At 46.2% G+C, this 20,872-nt stretch overlaps 1 protein-coding gene across 4 annotated transcripts in view; it reads left to right on the top strand.

Moving 5' to 3' along the window:
• KDM4B (lysine demethylase 4B) overlaps positions 1-20,872 on the top strand; it is a 72,365-nt gene that overhangs the window by 31,828 nt on the left and 19,665 nt on the right. Inside the window, exons 8-12 of one of the 4 annotated variants that reach the window (XM_068996868.1) lie at positions 2,018-2,155; positions 11,667-11,863; positions 12,327-12,359; positions 16,006-16,175; positions 20,351-20,832. In XM_068996868.1, the coding sequence (XP_068852969.1) occupies positions 2,018-2,155; positions 11,667-11,863; positions 12,327-12,359; positions 16,006-16,175; positions 20,351-20,832 (1,020 nt within the window). Of the gene's footprint in view, positions 1-2,017; positions 2,156-11,666; positions 11,864-12,326; positions 12,360-16,005; positions 16,176-16,568; positions 16,783-20,347; positions 20,833-20,872 lie in introns of those variants that run through there. The other 3 variants (XM_068996867.1, XM_068996870.1, XM_068996869.1) reach the window with 3 other exon arrangements.

Genomic DNA, 20,872 nt, shown 5'->3' with positions numbered 1-20,872 from the left:
TGGGTGTGGGAAGTGTCAAAGATGCCTGCTCCAAACTGGTTTCGTGGAATCATGGAGTGGGAAGGGACCATAAAGCCCATCCAGTGCCACCCCTGCCATGGGCAGGGACACCTTCCACTGTCCCAGGCTGCTCCAAGCCCTGTCCTGAAATAGTGGCTGTTGAAGGAGGATCACTATTATTCACAAACAGGGAACAAGTGCTATTTTTCCTGAGGAATAGAGATAGGATCCCTTCATCCAAATTCTTGGCAGATTTCAATGAAGTGAATAGGCAGCATTTATAAATCTCTATAATGCTGTTCTGGAAAAAAAGAAACAGATCAATACTAGGGCTTTTTAATAATTAAAAATATGTATTTCTGTAATCTCCTATTGATTTCTCCATTTATTCCTCAAGAGCTTGCAGAAGTCAGTAAATTTGGGGCTTTCTCCATGAGTGGCAGTTTGTGCTGGCTTTCCTTCAATAGTTATTACTTTTCTGCATGGCCTATCCATCATCTGGAGTGTTTTCTAATTTATTGTGGGATAATGTTGACAGCAGTGCCATGGACGATGTGGACTTGAAATGGAGACACCAGGATGTGCAGTCACTGACAGAAACATAATCTTTTCATCTTCTGAAGCCAGCAGAGTGGCACTGCTGGGATTTATGGAAGGGATGGATGCAGGATGCTCCATGGGGCTGGGTGCAGGCTGGACTTCAGCACCCCCTCCTGAAATCCTGCAGGAGCTTCTTGTGTATCACAGCAGCTTTTATTCCCTCTTTTTGAAATTATTCTTCTAATGCTAATGACATCAGCAAGTTCAGATGTTGGCCCAGCCAAGGGGGGAAATGTTTGAACTTCTGTCTGTTTACATTTTCCATTTGGCTCCATCCCTGTGTTTGGAAGTGCAAGTCCCTTGGAGTCTCTGTGGGCTCTGAACTGCTGGGGTGTGAGTTATGGCTGGTGGGAAGGGATCCAAATGGAATTGCTTGGCCTGTGACAGCTGTGAGAGGTCTGTCAGCACTTCTGGGCTGGAAAGACAGTGAAGGTCAAGCTTTGCTTCTTCCATACCCCATGGAGGGGAGGTGCTGCTGCAGGAGGGGCAGCTGGGCTGGGAGTTGCTCCCATGGTTCAGGCCATTCTCTTAACAATTAAATTCTTTTTTTTTCCCAATGGTTTTTCTGCATAAGATGTAAAAAGAGGATTTTTTAGAAGCATCCCAGATTGATTGGCCTGCTGGTTCCAGCTGTGATCTGTAGAGTTCAACCCTTATTAATAATGTCCATTATGCTTATTGTTGTTTTAAGTTTATTAAAGTAGGGTCACAGGATGGTTTGTGTTGAAAGGGACCCTAAAGCTCATCCAGTGCCACCCCTGCCATGGGCAGGGACACCTTCTGCTGTCCCAGGCTGCCCCAAGCCCTGTCCAGCCTGGCCCTGGACACTGCCAGGGGTGGGGCAGCCACAGCTGCTCTGAACAATTCCCAAAGCAGACAAAAGATGGGCTGTAATTTTTCGGGTCTTTGATTTTTGGGTGAACAGGTGGGAGTGAGGTTGATAAATGTGAGTGGGGAAATAAATACAGGGAAGGGCAGGAGGTGCTTCAGAAGGACCCTGCCATGCAGAGGGAATGTTAGGAGGGAAATCCAGGGCTCTTGGCTGCTCTGGCATGGGGGTGGGAGTGAAGGTTTGGAGCTGCCGTGAGCCAAAGCGGTCATGTCAAAGATTTATTGATCTTTTGGAATGTTGCAGCCCGAGACCCTTTTGTAACTGGAGCCTGCAGGTGTAAATAGTTCAGATCATGTCACTCCTTCCATCCACTGTTCTGAGTTTTTCCCTTAAGAGAAATACTTGAGTATTCCTGCAGCTCAGCAGGAATCGTTCCAGGCTCAGCCAAGAGCTGGCAATGACTGGTCTGCCGACCCTCCAGTGGAAGGAGATTTAATCAGTGGGGTTTTTTAATAGGTCTCTGTTCTCAAGCTGCTGCATGAAGTGACCCGTGGGGTGTCTCCTCCCTTTTCCTTTGTTTTTCAGATCACCCAGGAAGCTGGGGAGTTTATGATCACATTCCCTTATGGTTACCACGCTGGCTTCAATCACGGCTTCAACTGTGCCGAGTCGACCAACTTTGCCACTTTGCGCTGGATTGACTACGGGAAAATGGCAACACAGGTGGGATCAGCTGGGCTGAGGGGCTGGTGGGAGCCACCAGCTCATGGAACACAGAGCAGTGGGAGTGGGGTTGGTTATTTGTCCTTATTCCTAAGGACAATGTGGAAAATGCCACTGCTTTGGGACCTGCTCTCTCGCTGTCCCACATTGGTGGTTTTGTCTCGATAATTGGTTTTATTCTGAGGGTGTAGGAATGAATTTCTCAAGTGTTACATTCACCTTGTGGACAGGTTGTTTTGGGATTGGTAAATTGGGATTAGTTTTCTGATGTATCCAAACTGCATTTCAGAGTGAATAAGGTGACTGATGTGACTGAATACAACTCATTAAGTACACACTGGAGGGGAAGGAATAAGCTGGAAATACTTTTAAGCTGGGAAGGAATAAACTGGAAATACTTTTAAGCTTTAATAACACTGTGGTAATAACATTCTGAAGATACCTGAATTCCTCTAATCTGTGCACTCAGTTAAGTTTGGAGAGTTATGTTTGTGTGGTTATTTCTCATTAGGGCAGATTTCTGCTGTGCTTTGTTACTTTGGTTTGTGACAGCACTCGTACTCTCCTGGTTTGAAGTCTGCAGATCTGATCAGCAAAGCTCATTCAGTAGAATCTGGGAAGTTTTGCCATGGGCAGGGACACCTTCCACTGTCCCAGGTTGTGCCAAGCCCCATCCAGCCTGGCCTTGGACACTTCCAGGCATGGGTCATATGTTTGAGTTTGTTCTGGGGTTAAAGGGATGGTAAGAAAAACCTTAAACCATAAGGGGCCTCAAATCAGTGTCAAGTGTCTGAAACTCAAAAACAGCCAAGCAACCTTGGTTTAAAAATGTAAAAAATGGTGTCTGTCTGCTGTGACCTTGTAAAGCAGGTTTATGTGTAGTGAGTGGTCATGGTATTACACCCCAGAAAATGGGGTTTATCATGGAAATTCAGACAGACCCTTAACTACAACAGAGCCAGCAGGCACCACTCGAATATTAAAAGCAATTTTGGGTTCAGCCATGTGTTCACAAACAAGTGACATTTGGGAAGTGCAGTTTTAGATGGAGCCTCCATGCTTACATTGTTAAGCAGCGTAGCGTGAAATTACTGAACAAGCAGCAGCAGAGCTTGGAGCAGATCTGGGGACACAAAGTGGAAGTGTGGAAGGAGATGCCCAATTTATTCCCATTGCACTCTGTGGCACTTGTCCGTTCTGAGCTTCCTGGCTGATAAACCACGTGTTAATTAACCCTGGGATACCTGACTGGGGGTCCCAGCTGAGGGGGGGATTTGTTACACAGTGAGGGCAAAGCTTTGTTTAAATCTCATTTGAGATTAAGCAGGGACCTAAGGAAGTATTAGCTGAGGGTGTGCACTGGAGCTGCCTGCACCTCTGTGGGGAGAGAACATCAGGAGGGAATTCCTCCCTGGGAGGGTGGGCAGGCCCTGGCACAGGGTGCCCAGAGCAGCTGGGGCTGCCCCTGGATCTCTGGCAGTGCCCAAGGCCAGGTTGGACACTGGGGCTTGGAGCACCTTGGGGTAGTGGAAGGTGTTCCTGCCCCTGGCAGGGGTGGGATAAGATGAGATTTAAGGTCCTTCCCAACCCAACCCATTCCACGATCCTTGAGTGTGTGATTTTTAGTTAGCTCCTGCAGCTTTCCTATATTTAAAAAATGGCTTTATTGATTTGTATGCTTCCAGGCACAATAGATTATCCTTACTCACATGCAGGCAGGTTTGGGTTTTTTTTTCTTATCATACACTCGTTTATAAAAGTTCTTGGGAGCTCTGAGCTGGGCAAAGCTCTGCAGGCACCTGCTCTTCCTACTCTGACCCAGCTGCCTGGGGGTGATTCTCTCCTTTCCTTGGGTTACCAGCACAGCTCTTTTCTCCTGCCAGCACTCAGGAGACCGAGGACAAGGCAAGGTTCATAATTAGCCAGTTGTAATGTTCTCCTGGACATTATCCTGGGGAGGAGATTTGGATTGTGCTCTGCTGAGAGCTGTGTGTGTCAGTGGTGCAGTGGAAGAGAGGAAGGTAATGGTTCACCTCGGAGGGTAGAGCTGTGGTAATTGCCTGCCAGATGGGTGCAATGTTCTGCATTCCACAGAGAACCTGCCTGGGCTGTAAAAAATACAGAATAACCAGCCTGGAGTGTAAAGATCAGCTTCTGAGACACTGGGCCTGCTCTAATTGTAGAACGAGTGTCAGTATTAGCAAAAAAAAAAAAAAAAGCAATGGCTGCAGAGCTGTGTGGGAAACTGAGTGGGTAAATCCACTTGTGTCTGTAAATTAGTAACCAGGATTACCGTGGAAATTGGTTTGGTGAATACCAAGTGAATAATCTAAGCTGTCCTGTTTGGTTCAAAGCTTTTTGAGAACCTGGCGTGAGGTTTTGGAGTCTTTCTCTCCTTGGGTTTTTAGCTAGAACAGGAGCTTTTGCCCCTTGGGTCCGATTTTCTGATTCTCCTTTTAGTTGCTCCTCCAGCCCCAGTGCTGAGTGTGGTTTGTGACAGGCAAATTTCATGTTGTCTTTCGTGATGTGCAGAAATCTTCAGGACTGTGTCAGTCAGTGAGTCAGTCCTGTGTCAGTCCCCTCAGATCCAGAGGAAGGGTATGACATCCTCCTTCACAGCCTTAATTCCATGCTGGTGCCCCACTGGGAGGTGGATGTCTTGCCTCCAGCTGGACATTGTGCCCAGAAGTGCAGGAAATAACAGCTTTTTAACTGTTCTCCCATTTATTGCCGATGTAAATGTCTCCATCTGTCCTGGAGGAGCCTCGTGCTGCAGCTAACTCCTTCCCAGCCAAGGTGACTTTGAGGCCAACCTCAGCTTGTCTCTCCCACCTGATCCTTGGGAAAAGCTGTGGCTGAGCAGCAGATCCTCGTTTAGGGATGGGAGAGACCTTCAGCTGATCGTGGGGCTCCCAGGGATAGCCCTGGTGTGCTGCCACCTGCTCTTCCCACGAGTTCATTTTAGGCTCTTTGCAGACCAGACACTGGCAGGGAATGCTCCTTGGGAGATGCAATCCTGTCTGAGTGGCATGGGTGTCACTGTCACAGGGCACAGCAAACAGAGACCCAGAGGAAAGGAGTTCAAAGGGGTTTTCACAGTGCTGGAGATCCTGGCACAATGTTTCAGTCAGCTGTAATCCAAATATTTGCTTTGGACTTCAGCATTCCTGATTCAATGGTACAGCTGAGGAGGAATGGGTTTATTTGAATATACTACAGTTAATGTTTGCCTGCATAGGCAGGGCTTAGAAATTAGGGAGAAATATTTCCCTTTGTTCTCTGTAGTTGGAGTTCCTCAGTCATTTGTCTCCCTTTGTCATATTTTTTTCTGTTTGGTTGTTGAAAAAAGCTGCTGGGTTAAAGACAGGAAATTATAATTTTCATTCCTTACCATCTTTTTTTTCAAAAATTTCTTTTTATTTTGCACCATGAGCCTGCAGTTCCTCTCTGCATTCCTGGTTTTTTGTTTCTGAAAACCCTTGGATGCCACCACCGACAGCCAGAGGATTTTAAGAGCAGTGTCTTTGCCCAAACGACCCTTTTAAGCCAGGGGCTTCAGGAAAGTGCCCTTCCTCCAGTCCAGGTGGCCTGTGAGTCCCCTGCCATTCAGGAAGACCCTTTCAGAGTGTACAGTTTTAGCAGAAATTCAAATCCCAGCTCAGCTTTTCTATTTCTTTGGCAAACTGGACTGAAAATAAGTGGATGGGAGGGGAATGATTTCTGCACTTTCCTCTCAGTTAAGTGCAGCCACTCCTGGAGCAGGTCTGGGCTCCTGCTGGTGCCACTTTCATGCCTTCCTTTATCTCCTGTTTGCTCCAGAGAAACTGCTGGAATTCTCTCTCTCAGCATAAAATGGGGTCAGGCTGCCCTTCCTGCCCAATTCCTGCATTTTAGGGTCTGAAATAAGCAGCCTTCACCTCCTCCAGGCAGTGTTCCCATCAAACCCCTCACTCCAGAGCACTCCTGCTCTGCTGCTCTCTCATTTGGGGAAGGGGGACACAAATAAAACTCTTCCCTTTGGATTATACTGGTCTGCCAAGAGAAGGCACCTTTTGGACCCCAGCCTAGGATCTTTTATGTGGTTTGTTGCTTCTAAACCTGCTCACTCATTTTTTTCTGTACTATGTCTATAATATTGAAATAATCTCAAATTTACACTTGGAATATCTGTGATTTAGAGTTGCCTAGCTTGTAATTTTCCAGGTAAAATTGAAGCTTTCTTCTTACTATTCACGTTTTAGTAGATTTTTCCCTCAATCTGTCTGTATTTCCCAAGAAAATATAACTTGTGAGGTTTTTGCAGAAACCTGTTTGATAATACTGCAAAACTGGTCCCCAAAATAAGGCAAATCAAAATTGTATTTTTTCATTACTTTGAGTCTGTGCCTCAACTGACTCTAATTAGACCTTTTAAGCTGAGAACACATAAAGAAATCTATTATGAAATAGCATTTCCATAGTTTATTTTTGTCAGACATTCAAAATTGCTCTTTTACTCTAATTAGACCTTTTAAGCTCAGAATACATTAAAGAAATCTATTATGGAATAACATTTCCGTGGTTTATTTTTGTCAGACAGATTCAAAGTTGCTCTTGTACAAATTCTTCCACCTTTCTTCATACTTATTTTATTGTATTATTTGTAAACACCCCTGCTCTTGATTCTGTGCAAGACAAAGGAGCTTTTACAGGTTTTTTCTTGCTGAGGTGGAAAGGGGATGGTTATTTTTTGGAAACTGTCTGGAAGCTTTGTTTTATCAGCTCTTTTCTGAGCTCCTCTTCTGGAGTTCTGGCTGGGAGGTTCTTGGCACAATTTTTGTTAATGAAGGAAGAGCACTTTGAGTTCTGTGAGCAGAATAAATGCCTGGGTTTGTTGGGATTTCCAGGATTGCAGTGCTGGGGGTGCTGCTGGGTGGGGTGGCCGATGTCCCTGTGGATGGAGGGGTGTCACCAAGTCCTTCTGGCCTGGCCCTTCTGGGTGTTAGGATGGGTTATCTTATTTGCTTAGGCTGGAACAAGTCCCAGAGTGTTTCTGTCACACATAAATGCTGTGTCTGAGGGGAGTGGGGTGACTCTGACTCCTCCTGGCCGCTCCCCCCACTCCTGCACCCCGGGAATCCGCACCGAGCGTTTCGGGAGCAGTCAAGGAAGCAGGCAGGGAGGAATCGTGCCCTGCAGCCAGGGACAGGGGGAGTCCATGGAAATCTTTGCCTAATTGTTTTGTTTATGAAGCTCTGGGAAGGGTTTCCAGTGGGTTTCCTAATGAACTGGTTTGTTGTTGATGCCAGTAATTACTCTGCAAACGGGGGGTCAAGGCTCATCATCTTTCCCACAAGCTTCCAACCACCAACCATTAAACACACAAACGATGCACTTTGGGCTTTTCCTCCTTCTTCTCCTCAAAGTTTAACTCCTTACTTACTCACAGAATTTCTGCCACTCATCTTTCAGGAGTGTACTTGGACTGAGTGGAAGGAAAAGGAAACTGGAGCCCCAAACTGTTTTTTCTGTCCTGTTGGATCTCAGTAGCTCATCTGTAACATGGGAACAAACTGGATTGCTGCAGCTTAGAAGCAGTGGTTATACTGGGGGCTTGTTTCTCCCAAAAGCTGGAACTCTCTGCTTTGACCTGGGAATTTACAGGGAGAGGCTGAGGGCAAAGTGTGTTCCTGTAACAGCGAGAGTTTCTCCACTGCCTTTTCACAGAACCACCCCTCTTTCCCAGGAACTTGCTTTTAGGCTTCATTGTTATGGAAAAGCAGATAGAAAAGCTTTCAGCAAAGATTTTGGCTTGGCATTTAAAAGCTGAAAGAACTTCAATTTTGAGCATGTTGGGTTTTGTGATGGATAAATTTCCATTAAGGCAAAGTGGGAGGCTCAGCTGAGTCTTATCAACTGCTTTCATCTGAATATGAAGGGTTTTTTCCATGAAAACCAGAGGTGCCACTTTAAATATGTAATTTTGGTGACTATTTCTGCATAAGGAAAAGGCTTATTTTCCATTAACCTTTCCTGTGTGATGGAACTGCTGAGGTTCAGTTCAGTGTTAATAGTTGGGAATTGAGGGAAATATCTGCACAAAACTGTTGCTGAAGGTTGAAGTTGAATGAGTCTGTGCTTTTCCATATATCATTTGATTTTATGACTTCAAGGAGACAGTCATTTCATTTGACTGTTATTTTATATAGACTTATTTGTGTTTTTATGTTAAAAAATATTGCAAATAAGATAATGGTTGTACATTCAATAGCCACAAATTCCCCACTATCAGTCTTGGAGTTAGAATTGATGGGACAGGGCTCCTGGCGTGGTCACATATTTTACCACAGGCTCCAAATTAGAGTAACAGATAATAAAATAATGAGGAAAGGAAGAACGTTGGGGTTTATTCTGGAAAAAGCTTTAATTGTGCATTTCCTTACAGTATTTTTCCATGTCCTTATGGTTAATAAATCCATGAACTTGTGGAAAAGGAGAGGTGAGGCTGGGAAAAGCCTTCAGAAGGTGGAATAAGTGAAATTCCTCAGATTTGGTGAATATGGAACTCCTCTCTTGTTGATCTCTTGGGTCTCAGCTCCCCTGTAACCGAACGCAAAGAACTGACCCTAAAGCTGGGTTGATTTTCACTTCGATTTTTTTCCACTCCCATTTTCAGGACTTGCAGTCGGTCCTTGGAGATCCCAGTTATGAACATTCTGTTGTTTATTCTGTTGTTTGATCTGTGGCTCTGCCAGCCCTGCTGTTCCCTGGAGTGGGGTCTGGCAGCCAGACTGGGAGTGATGGAGGAGAGAGGGGAAGGGGCTGGGTAAGATCTCAGAGCTCCTGGAATTTCTCACCTGTCATTTGGACACAACAAAATGTTTGTGTTGCCATTCAGTCCTGTGCTTTGGGTGATTGTGTCACCCTGAAATCCTTCTCAGGGCTATTGATCCATAGGAACTCTGTGAATTCCCAAACTGGAGCTTTGTGGTTCAGTTTTGCCTCACGTAAAGGAAACGAGGTTTCATATCGCTCCTCAGTGGGGGTATTTCAGTGTTGACATGTTCATTCTTTTTTTTCTATAAAGTTTAGTAATACTGGGATATAAAAGTGTTGGAATCTGAGGGAATTTGGGAGGATATATCCTGCAGAAATTGGGGTGGGGATGGACAGATATGGGGGGCGTAGGCTTAATGTCTTTTAGGAAATACACGTGTTTATGACCACAGTTAAATACTTTGAAAGAAATGCAGCTCTGTGTATGTGGAAGGGGGAAGGCAGGTGTAGGACTGGAGATCACTGCCAGGAAACAACCTTGCTGCTTTTGTCCTGCTGTAATGGAGCAGAGCAGGGAACTCATTGCAAAGGCAATTTCTTGCCCTTCTCTACCCTCATTCTCCTCCTGGTCTCCCCCATTCTCCCTCTCCCAGCTCTCTCACACACACAAGAACATTCCCTTCTCCAGCTGTATTGGAAGCATCAGCAGGCCCTCACTGCTGTCTGGGGGGAGGGTATGGAAAAAGACCCTGGCCTTGCTGGGAATGTGGCTGTGACACAACTGCAGCAGCTGAGGAAATATCACTGTATGGTCCAGAAGAAGCCCCAGAGGAAAGAGGCTTTGTAAATTATTCATGCTTGCTGGTGTGAAAGCAATAGAATTAAATTAAAATTGAAATATAAATATACATCATGGTAGATTGGTGGAAAGAAAAGAGCTTGGCTACTGCTGGCTGTGGGATGTGGGAGATGGAGGCCACGGTGTCAGTGCTGATCCCAGCCCAGCAGCAGTCCTGGGGCTCAGCGTGGGGGTTCTCCAGGACTGACCAGCGGGTGCAGCTGGGGGAGACTCTGGAGCTGCTGCTGGTTGGAAACTGCTCTGGAGACCTCTGGCCCCGAGTGCCTCAGGATTTTCTGGCTGGATTTGAAGGCTTGGATGTGTCTGTGCTGCGCCTCTTGAGTCCAGGTCAGGATCACAAAATGCAGCATTCCCCTTTTAAGCCATTTTTTAGCCTCTGAGGAGGTCAATCCCCTGGGGATGCTGTTCTGTGTTCCTCTTTGTAGCACTGCACAGGTGCTTTTAAACTTTCTTAAGGAAAATCTGCTCAATCCCTTAAACCAGGATTGATGGAGGTGCCGTGGGAAGCTCCTGCCTGGGCTGGAGTTGGAAGCCTGGGTGCTGTCTGTGTTCCTGCCGTGCTGTGGCCAAATTGCATTTCCAGCCTTTCTGGCCTCAGTCACTTTTCATTAAATGGAGTTTTCCTGAAAGTGCCTGTCCATAAATGCTCCTTCCCACTCGGCACACTCTGGTTACCAACCAGTCCCAGTCCCTGCACAGTGGGAAGCAGGAGCTGGAGGATGTGGGGTACTGGAGAACTGTACAGAGGGACTCTTCTCTCTCCCTCTCTCAGTGAAGTCTCAACTACGGCCATAAATCTTTTAGAATGGTGGGGAAAAGGGAAGGGAGAAAGGGGAGAGGCTGGTTTAGTTTCAGGCATTTCTGCCAAAAGAATGGATAGAGTAGTTTTGAAAAGGTGTGGAGGAAGGGTGGAAAAAAACCCCAAGCCAGTCCTGCAAAGTGGCTCCAATTACCTCAGCCTCAGCTTGGAGTTGAAAAGCAATTTCATGCAAGCAAAGCTTTGCACCTTAGAGCAGAAGCCCCAAGAGAGCTGTGGCTGCAGCCCCCAGAGGCACCGGGGGGTCCTGACTCCTTTTCCACCCTCTGCCTTCTTTTGATTAGGTTTATAAAGGCTGACTCTTTGAGACTGGTATCAGTGCCCAGGGTGAGAATCCCCTTGCTGCACTCAGTCTGTTGATTCATCCCAGCAAAGGGTTATATCCAAGGAAAACCACCTGTGAGTACTCTCTGTGCAAAGGCAGGGGTGTAACTCCAGGTTAGTTCTAATGAGCATATGCCAGCTGAAATGAATGATGCACATTTCTCCCACGTGATGGTTCGGATGCAGGTTGTGGTTATTGCAGGTTTTTTATTTCTTCCCTTTTGTGCAGGATTGCTGTGACATGTCAGGATGTGTCATTATGAAGTTTAACTGCCCTGTGCTCTAGGTCAGGCCTTGGTTCCTGTAAGGCTTTTCTGAGTTATGAAGTGATACCAATAATATCTTTTCAGCCTGGAAAACACTGCCAGAGAGAGGCTGATGGAGGGAGCGTGGCTTGAGGGCAGACTCTGACCTGGGCTAGACCAGGCAGAGTAATTGTGTCTAATGTCTGCAGCACAGGATATGAGCAGTGCCAGTCCCAGGAAGCTTTAGTTTGTTGGAGGGCTTAGAGGGAGAACAAAATCCTTGGGAACAGAGTTTTCCACTACCCTTGGAGAGTGTTGGAGCGGCAGCTGGCTTTCCAGGAGCAGGTAGACCCAATGGCTTCCATGGAGCTGAAACAGCCACACATCCCTCAGAGGCATTCCCAGCACTGACCCCTGCCAGAAACCCCCTTCAGCCAGCTGGGGGAGAGTTAATTTGCCTCTGGAGGAAGGGGAAGGTCCCTGGTGTGACGTGTGTGGCGTCTCTTGCAGTGCACGTGCCGCAAGGACATGGTGAAGATCTCCATGGATGTGTTTGTGAGGGTGCTGCAGCCCGAGCGCTACGACCTCTGGAAGCAGGGAAAGGACATCGCTGTCCTGGACCACATGAAGCCCACGGCTCTGAGCAGCCCAGAGCTCGATGCCTGGAACGAGACCAAGGCAGACCTGAAGGCTAAACTGCTCCGCAGGTAAAGACAGAAAGTGCTTGTGTCTCAGCCCTGCACTGGGGTTTGATTGCTGAGATTGTAAATGCTACAGTTCTTGATTTGAGATAGTTCAAACTCCTTTCTTCATTTGTTCTTTTTATAATTCCCCATGTAATTTGTCTGGAGTAATGTGTCCCTCATGATTCTGTTTCCTTTCCATGTTAGAAAAGCACATGTTTTTCAAAGTGGGACTCCTTGTGCCCCCTCACATCTCATCTCTTATCCTGGAAGACAAAAATCTATAGTGAACATTTAGAGCTTCACTATTCAGAAAGCAGGAGTTTAAAAAAGCCCATCAGTTGCAAAGGGGATTTTATGCATGCCTTTCTGTGCTTCCTTTGATCTTTGTATTAATTTTCTACAAGACTGTGATTTTTGTGTTACAGCATGCTTGAATTTAAAATTTGGCATGCTAACCTTTTCCTGTTGGAATCTTGCTTTATAGGATAGGAGATGAGGAAGAGGACAACAAACACCGGTATGTGACTTCCCTCAGCAACTTCAATCACTTCATTCTTTTTCCTGGCAAATTTCTAAAATAGTAACTCTGGGACTCTTTTCCTCTGTCACTGAGTTTTTCATGAAAGCCTCCGGGAAATCTTTGGGCCTTGAGGTTCCTCAGGCTTCATCTTGGTTTGGATTTCTGTGATCTCTTCCATCACTGGAGAACCTCAACTGTCTTGTGGCTCTTCTGGTTTTTGCTCTTGAGTTCCTGTGCTGGGCTGGCAGGGATGTGTGATGGTAACTGGGTGTGGGTAAAGGGAACTGGTCACTGATAAAAATGCTGCTGCTGACTCAAAGTGCGTTGTACTGTAGTGCTTTGGACATGGGCAGCTGGTGGGAGAACTTCCCTTCCTCCTCAAGCTTGCTTGAAGAATGAGATTTTAGGAAATGGAACCATCCTGGGGCTTTAAAGCCCACTTTAAAGCGTGTGCACTTCCTTACGCCTCCATATCCTCCTTTTTTCCATCATTCTCATTCCTGTTACCCAAGTTTAAAAACCTGATAATTGGATGATAGCTGACTTATTTAGGCAATAGTAAAGAACAAAGTAGCATAACTAAAATATCTTAAGTCTCTCTGTCACTGGTATTTGTCTTCCAGGAGTTTCAGTTTCAGTGAGCTTTGGACTGGGGTCCTGTGTCTTGTGTTTCCTACATGAAATGATTTGTCCATTATTATTTTACAAATGCTGAAGGGGGGAAGTGTGTGCCCCACTAAATCCATGCTGCAAAAGACATCATAAAGATGATGTTTGAAAGAAGACTGACCCCTGCAATGTTGTATTCCTAAAATGTTTTCAGCTATTCCTGCTGCGGGGAGCTTCAGGAAAAGCAGTGTAATCTCAGAGTCAGAAGTTGCCTTTTGTGCTCTCTGGGCAATGAGTGAACTCCAGTGGGTTCCTGGAGCTGTTTCCTCCTCATCTGAAGTTGGGAATCTCTTTGCTGCCTGTGTCTGTTCAGGGTTCCTGATGTATCTGGTGTTTGCACAGTGTAAGGTACTGTATGAACACCAAGGATTATTTTCCCTCCCTGAGCCTATTACCCAGCAGAGAAGCCTCCCTCTCAACCTGAGCCTATTGCAAAAGATCTAGGTACTTTTTTTGCTTATCTGTTCAGTGTTTCCTGGATTATTCCAGCATTATTCTGAAGCAGTTTTGGAGCTGTTCAATACTCTGTAGCAGTACTTTCTCCTGTGCTTATGTCTTTCCAAGACATCGTTTTATTTGAAGCCTGACTTTTCTCAGCAGGATGGAGGGATGGGATTCACCTCTGCCCAAACCTCTTCACAGTTGTAGCTACTTAATTTAAGTCACTTTGTGCTCTGTTCTTCAAAGAGTACAAATGCTGCTTTTTTGTCAGCTCTCTTGGAAAAATGGAGCTTTTAAACTCTGCAGAGAGGTGTTATTTCTTCTCTAAGGTCAGTCAGACTTGGTTACCTTGAAAAACCCAACTTTGTTTACTTTATGGCTTCAGCAAGAGACTGTTTTAGTCCAGTCCCCACCAGCCCATTTCTGGTGTGTGAATTCTGTCAGACACAGAACAGCTTCACTTCTGGAAGTGCTCAGCCTTCAGCCTGTAGTTCTGGAAGCACTTTCTTTAAATGCTGAGCTTTTTGCCTCTCCCCCACAACCCCTGAGTGAGAAGACCAGTGCAAAACAGATCTTTTTTCTCTCCTGTGAGTATAAAGCTCTGTGCTGTAATTTTTGCCTGGCATTTCCACACCACAGGAATAAAACACACTTTGCTAAAACCAGCTTGTAATGCTTGACTCTGCTCCTCCTTCAGCTACGGAAAGTTCCAGCTGCAATGGCAAAGTCTTACAGCTTTATCTTCACCTCCCACCCTACTTTCCCCTCGCAGGGAAGGTGGTGTGTTCTTGGAATATGGGTGAAGAGCAGAGCTGATCCTTCTGGGTTCAGCCCCTGTTCCTGCTAATGACTGTCCTGCAGGTGTGAAGGCACCAGCTCTTCTTGCAGGGCCACCATCTGCTCAGAGTCTGGCAATTAGAGGTCCCTGTGCATATGGATCAACTTGCTTTTCTATTCATCATTCATCTCAGGTTGAATTTTTTTCTCCCTTCTTTGTCAGTTTAAAAGCTGATTAAGGGCTCTTAACTCTGTTGTGCTCCAAATCTAATTAGCAGCTGAATTTTCTGGGCTCTGAGGATGGGGAGCTGCTTTTCAGCTTTTCTAGACTTTGGGGCTGATGAGTAAAGTGTGTTTTAGTCTTTGTCACACGATGGTGGATGTGAGGCCATCAGGAAAATGCTGCTTTCAACCAAAGAAGAAGTGCTTACACGCTAAAAATGGGGTAAAAATTGCAAGTTTCTGAATCAATCCTTTTGGAAAAAGAGAGCTTGTTAGATTTAAACCTGAAATTCAAGGAGCAATTTTATAGATTCTGCAAAAACCCTGTGCTGGGGCTGGCTGGGATGGAGTTACTGGGATTTGGGGCTGCCCAGTGCTGATAAGGCTCTGAAGTTTTGGCTGCTGCTTGCACAGTGTCAAGGCTTTATCTTGTCCCACTCTGGCCCAGCAGGACCCTGGGGGTGGGCGAGAGGTGGGGAGGGGACCCAGCTGGCCCCGAGTGGCCACGGGGAAATTCTGTGCCATAAAATGTTATGGGGAGCACTAAAAACTGGGCGAGAGGAGGAAGGAGGGGGTTGGCTTCTGAGGTGCCATTTTTGGGGACTGGCTGGGCATTGCTCTGCCTGGGGAGGTGGTGAGTGGATTTCCTGGGCTTCTTTCTTTCTTTTTTCATTCTTTCCTTCACCTATTAAACTGCATTTGTCTTGACTTACAAGTTTCTGGCTCTTGTTCTTCCAGTTTTCCCTGCCTGTCCCTCTTGAGCGGTGGGGAGTGTCTGTGTGGGTACTTGGCTTCCTACAGTTCCCAACCAAAAAATCTTGTCCTGACTTCAGAATTTCCATTTCTCTTTGCATTGTGGCTCCTGTAATCTTTGCCTTAGTGGCATTGACTTCAAAAAGAATGAACAGCATTGCTATTGCCTCGTTAGTATTTGTCTATTCTTATTAATATGCGTATTTGGATTTCTTCAAGGCCTTGGACCTTCTGAATTTACTGCTGAAAAATCATAGACTGCCTATTGATTTTGCTCTGAGCATTCATTATAGTGTGTTTTGGGGAGCTGGCAGTGCTGGGTAATGTCTCGGAGCTGGAAGATGATGTTTTGCAGACTTCCAGCAGTTTGCCAAAGGGAGGCATGGACAGAATGAAAAGAAATAATGGAATGGAGGCAGAGGATGAAAGAGAGATTTAAACAAGTTTTCATCTGTATTTTGAAATACAAGCAAAATAGATTGAAAACACAATTAAAATCACTTTAACTGCAGCTTGTGAGCTTACATTAGTAATGGTAGGAAAAAGCTCTTCAGGAAACCCAGACAATTAATGGCTGCTGTGAATGGATCTTAAATGTTGTGTTATGCAAGGTTCATCTGTTCCCTTTCAGATATCTCGTCTACCCCGTAGCTATTTTAGCTACCTTGTGTTTTCCCTCCAAAGAAGATCCTTTTGTTTTGTATTCAGCTTTTTAAGTCAGTGATGATTTTCTATTTTGAAGGCTGTTCTTTTGTGTCAAATCACACTTCTGTACTTTCAGGTCTCACAGAAAAAGAAGTCAACCCAGAAGACACAAAACAGAGGATCAAAAGTCTCTTGGGGATGTCATGGCTATTGAAACTGCCTTGGAAGATGTGAAAGTAAAAGAGGAGCTGAAAAGGGGGCCGGATCTGGAGGAAGAGGAGAGAAGCAAAGGGATGGAGGGAGAAGGTGAGGCCAGACCAGTGAAGAGCAGGGGAGAGCTCTAAAACATCTCTGTAAATAACTTGTCTGCTGCTGTTTATTTCTGTTGAAATATCAGCAGAGTTTTCCCTGATATTAAATCTCTGCTCACTGAAATATGTCATCATTCACAGCAGCAATTGATTTTTCCCTCTCTTTAAGGATTCAATCCAAATAGCTTTTTTGGCAGGGCTTGAGAATTCTATAGGCCCAAACTATTACAGGACTGTAAAAATATATATTATGTGAGGAATATTTTAAATTATTTCATAGAGAAACAAATAAGTGTATTTTTGTAGCCTGCTCTGAAAAAGAATGATTTGTGCACTGCCTTGTGCAATTAATCTTTCCTCTTCCCCTCCCTTTGTTCCCATTTTTCAGAGACTGAATCCAGTGAACCTCAGTTTGGGTGGGATCCACAGCTGCTGCATGAGTCCCACTTGGGTTTCATCAAGTTTAGCTGGAGCAGGGAAGCTTTTCAGCTTCCTCTGCATGAAATATAAAACCTTTGCTGGAAATAAAACCAGGCCATGACAACTCCCAACCCTTTGGGATTCCTTCTGCACATTCAGTCCCAAGGCCTGAACACACCCATTGTGCAGGGGGCTCTTTCTGTGGCACCTTTTTCTTGGCTGTGTAGAAAAGGTTGGAGTTCTTGCTGGGAAAAAATCTGCTTTTTTCCCCCAAATGTGTGGTTAAATGTTTTTTGTGTCTGTGGCACATTCACTCCCTCTTGGAGGCTTCTCCAGCACTGCTTACAGGGAATTAATTTACATCTATTGTACTTACCCATTATTTGTTTAGCCTTTGGAGAAACTGATGCTGCAAACTGCTTAGAGAACCTCGATAATGATCTTAAAGGAAATCAGTGGAAGCTCTGGGAAGAGAATTGAGGGCTTTGTTCAGAGTCTCTCAGCTAGACAGTGTATTTTCTCTTTTCATGGGAAATAAGGAGTGGAGAACCATTGTTGCACAGTGCAGGTACTTAATTTCTATTGCCCTAAGCCTGAAAGCATCAGCAGTGTGTTAAATTGTCTGCTCTTAGCTCCTGTACAAGTTTAACACTTGATGCTTATAACAAATGGCCCGAAAATGCTGATTTTTCTTCGGAGACGAGAGATAAGTGACAAGGACAGATCTGAGATCATTAGAATGGCCAAGGAATAATAAAAACTCTGTTCTAGCTGAATGGCTTCCAAATCATACTCTTCCACTACTTCTTAAGAGCTCTTTAACTGTTAGCTCAGGAGGGAAGAGCTTATTTTCAGCACCACTGCAGAAGTGCCACTGGAGCAAGCTCCAGCTTGGTGTGGCTGTTAGCAAATGTTCAGCTTTCCTACTGCAATACAGCAATTAAATCCCAATGACTTCTCTGGTTTTCCACATCCTGCCATCTGCATTTCCTCTCACCAGTGTCTTAGGGCTTCATTTTGAAGAAGAAAACAACGTTTGTTTGGATGGCCCTGCTCGTGGCAATTCTGCTCCCCCACCTCCTGCACTTCCTTTCTTTATTTCCCTGGTTTTGTTTTGTCTTGATTTTCTATTACACCAGAAGAGATGACCTTGAGAAGGAGAAAGAATGAGATTTCAAAGTGATCATGGTTCCAGAGTAGGTCTCGTGCTTTGTGTTGGTTATTTGGACAAGCTGAGTATTTATAACTTGAGGTTTTCAGGATTTCTGACCCAGATCCCTTATGGTGTTTACTTTTGGTTTTTATGACTCAGCTTTCTATTCATAATTTATTATGTTGCTATTAATATATTTAGAATTCTTAGCAGGTTGTCTTGGGACATTAGGAAGGAGAATGTTGAGGCTTTGCCCTTGTCTGGGTGTGCTGAGCAGCAGAAATGCCTCCTGTGAGTCAGCAGCTCTTCCCTGTGGGGCTGTGCCCAGGAAGGGCCCTGCAAACCTGAGTGCCACCTCCAGGGCTGGGAACTCCACCACCTCCCTGGGCAGCCCTTTCCAATGCCTCACCACCCTTTCCTGGGAGAAATTCGTCCTCATGTCCGACCTGAAGCTCCCCTGGTGCAATTTGAGGCCATTTCCCCTTGTCCTGTTGTTCCCTGCGAGCAGAGCCCGACACCCCCCAGCTGCCCCCTCCTGTCAGGGAGTTGTGCAGAGCCACAAGGTCCCCCCTGAGTCCCCTTTTCTCCAGGCTGAGCCCCTTTCCCAGCTCCCTCAGCTGCTCCTCGGTTTCCTGAGCTCTGTTGAGGATTTCAGATTGTCCCTGGGCAGGCAGCACAGCACAGCACTGCCACTCGTGCTCTCCTTGTGCCCCAGCTCTACACCTGCCATCCTCCTGCAGTGGAAGGGCAGGAGAGACATTCCTCTCTTAACCTACCTGTGCATTTGTGCCTTCAGATCCTTTTCCTTCCTAGAAGTGTTCAGGACAGCCAGAAAGACTCTTGGAATTTTGCCTCCCTTTTTCCTGGCTTCTGATTCCATAGATTCACTTGCAAACTCGTTTGTTCATCTTAATGCAAAAACTTTCAAGCACAGTTCTCTGTGCCAGCTGCTGTCAAATTACCCTTTAGAAGTCAATAAAGCTGGTGAATGGCATTTGTGGTGCTGTTGGGGAGAGAATTCTCGGAGTGTATAGAGAGTAAATATGATCTGATTTTGTGCAACTGGGGAGAAATCCAATTTGCCTTTCATTCAATATGTTTGTTTCTCTAAGGAAATTCAATATTCCTTTTTCTGTGATAGAACAAACCAGTTTATCTGAGGGACTGCCTACACGAGTACAACTATAATTATTTGAGTTGGACTTCTTCCCATTTTTATAAGTTAGTGTAAATAAAGTGATCAGACTTCTGGGAAATGCTGGGGTTAAGGTGTTCCCTAGGGGTTTTCAGCAGGGATTTTATCCTATTGTGGGATTATTCACCCTTCTTCCTGCAGAAACCTCTATTGGTGGTGGTTATTCTGATTTTCCATTCATGGGTTGGGCTGGTGAGGTTTGAGGTAGCCAGAAGTGGGCCTGAAGTGGAGGGGTCTGGGTGGGTTGGGGTTGATAAAAATTCTTCATTGGGGTGAACAGGGTGTCCCTGATTGTCCCAGCCTAGAGACACCCCCTCAGTGGAGTGCAGGAATTGCAATCATTGCTGTAAAATGGGAGTGTGTGGATTCCTTCACACAGAAGAGAGGTGGGGAAGACTTTTACAGGCCAGTACTGCCTCTGGTGACAGTATCGAGATGTTTATCTGCTCAAGAAGTGTTGTCACATCCATGAGGGCTGTGCAGATAAACTGAGTGACAGTGAGCTGGGAGAAACAAGGACATGAGCGTGAGTGAAGGATATCTCAGGATCCAGCTGAGCTCAGTGCTGTACCTGATTTATGCTTTAAAAGCATTTTTTTTAAAAGACTTGATAGCAGAAATCTTTGGGTAATAATGATTCAGGTATCTCTGTTCAGTTCTTCATTTCCTGGGGCTGTTGGGTGCATTGACACACGGTAATGCCCAGATAAGAGCTGTGCTTGCAACTACAGGGAGCAGCAAACTACTGATACAGAATGGGGGGCTCCAAACTGTTTTGATTGTGCCTCCTTATCAGCAAAAAATGTTGAGCACACCTCCTGATGTATGTCTTTATTTATATACACATTTATTCATATATAGCACAGCAATACACATGTACTTGTGTATTTCTGTGCTAATATGCCCATTATGAATATGCAGAAAAACAGAGGTTATAAAAGGAAGGCATAAAGATTAAAAAAATGCTGTTTAAAATATATATTTTATGAATGGTACAAAAATATTTCTTTCCTCCACCCCAGTGGATGGTTTTGTGCCCCTGACTTTGGAGGACAGAAAACTTGAAACACAGAGCCATGGCTAATGTGACATATTACAGGTTTTTTGGCACACTGTCCAGTTTCTTAGGGATTTAGGTATTTTCCCTCCAGGAAACATTGCTTTTAGCAGCCTTTGTGCTCCAGTCAGGAATTGAATAGTCCATAGAAATGACACAAGTGTTTTCTTTCCGAAGTGGCTTCTCTAGGTCAGTGCTGAGGCGCAGCTTTCAGAGCGCCCGTTGGAAAGCGGTGATTCCGTGATGGAACGTGCTAGCCCAGCACCGGGCTCTTAGAGAGGAGAGAAATGCTGAATTCCCAGGAGCCGTGGCGTGGGAGCTCAGTGTCGCCTTTCTCTCCAGCAGGGGAGTGCAAGGCCAAGGCGCGGCCGCCGAAGGTGAAGGGCGAGAGGAAGAAGAAGCACCTGTTCCCCCAGCACCCCCTGGCAGCCCCTCAGCCCCCCGTGCAGCGCCCGGGGCCCGCCCCGGCCCCCCAGCAGCCGCTGCCCGAGGATGGGGCGGGGGCGGCGCGGCCCCCGGGGCCACCAGCGCCACCGACAGCCCCGGGCGCGGGGCAGGGCCGGCCCCCGGCCCCCCTGAACGTCGTGCAGCCCTCGGAGGTGCCGGCCGAGGAGGACGACTTCAAACCGCGGCCCATCATCCCCATGCTGTACGTGGTGCCCCGCAGCAAGAAGGTGGTGTTCGACAAGGAGCACATGTCCTGCCAGCAGGCCTTCGAGCAGTTCGCCACGCAGAAGGGCCTGGGCTGGCGCGAGCAGGGCCCGCTCGAGAGCCCCGGCAAGGACGAGGAGAGCGCCGAGGCCGAGCACGCAGAGGTCGCTGCAGAGGTCAGTGGGTCACAGGGTGCCGTGGCCGAGGTGAGGACAG

Source organism: Aphelocoma coerulescens, chromosome 28 (assembly GCF_041296385.1).
Source record: "Aphelocoma coerulescens isolate FSJ_1873_10779 chromosome 28, UR_Acoe_1.0, whole genome shotgun sequence".
NCBI lineage: Eukaryota > Metazoa > Chordata > Aves > Passeriformes > Corvidae > Aphelocoma > Aphelocoma coerulescens.
This window is presented reverse-complemented; position numbering and strand designations above follow the sequence as displayed.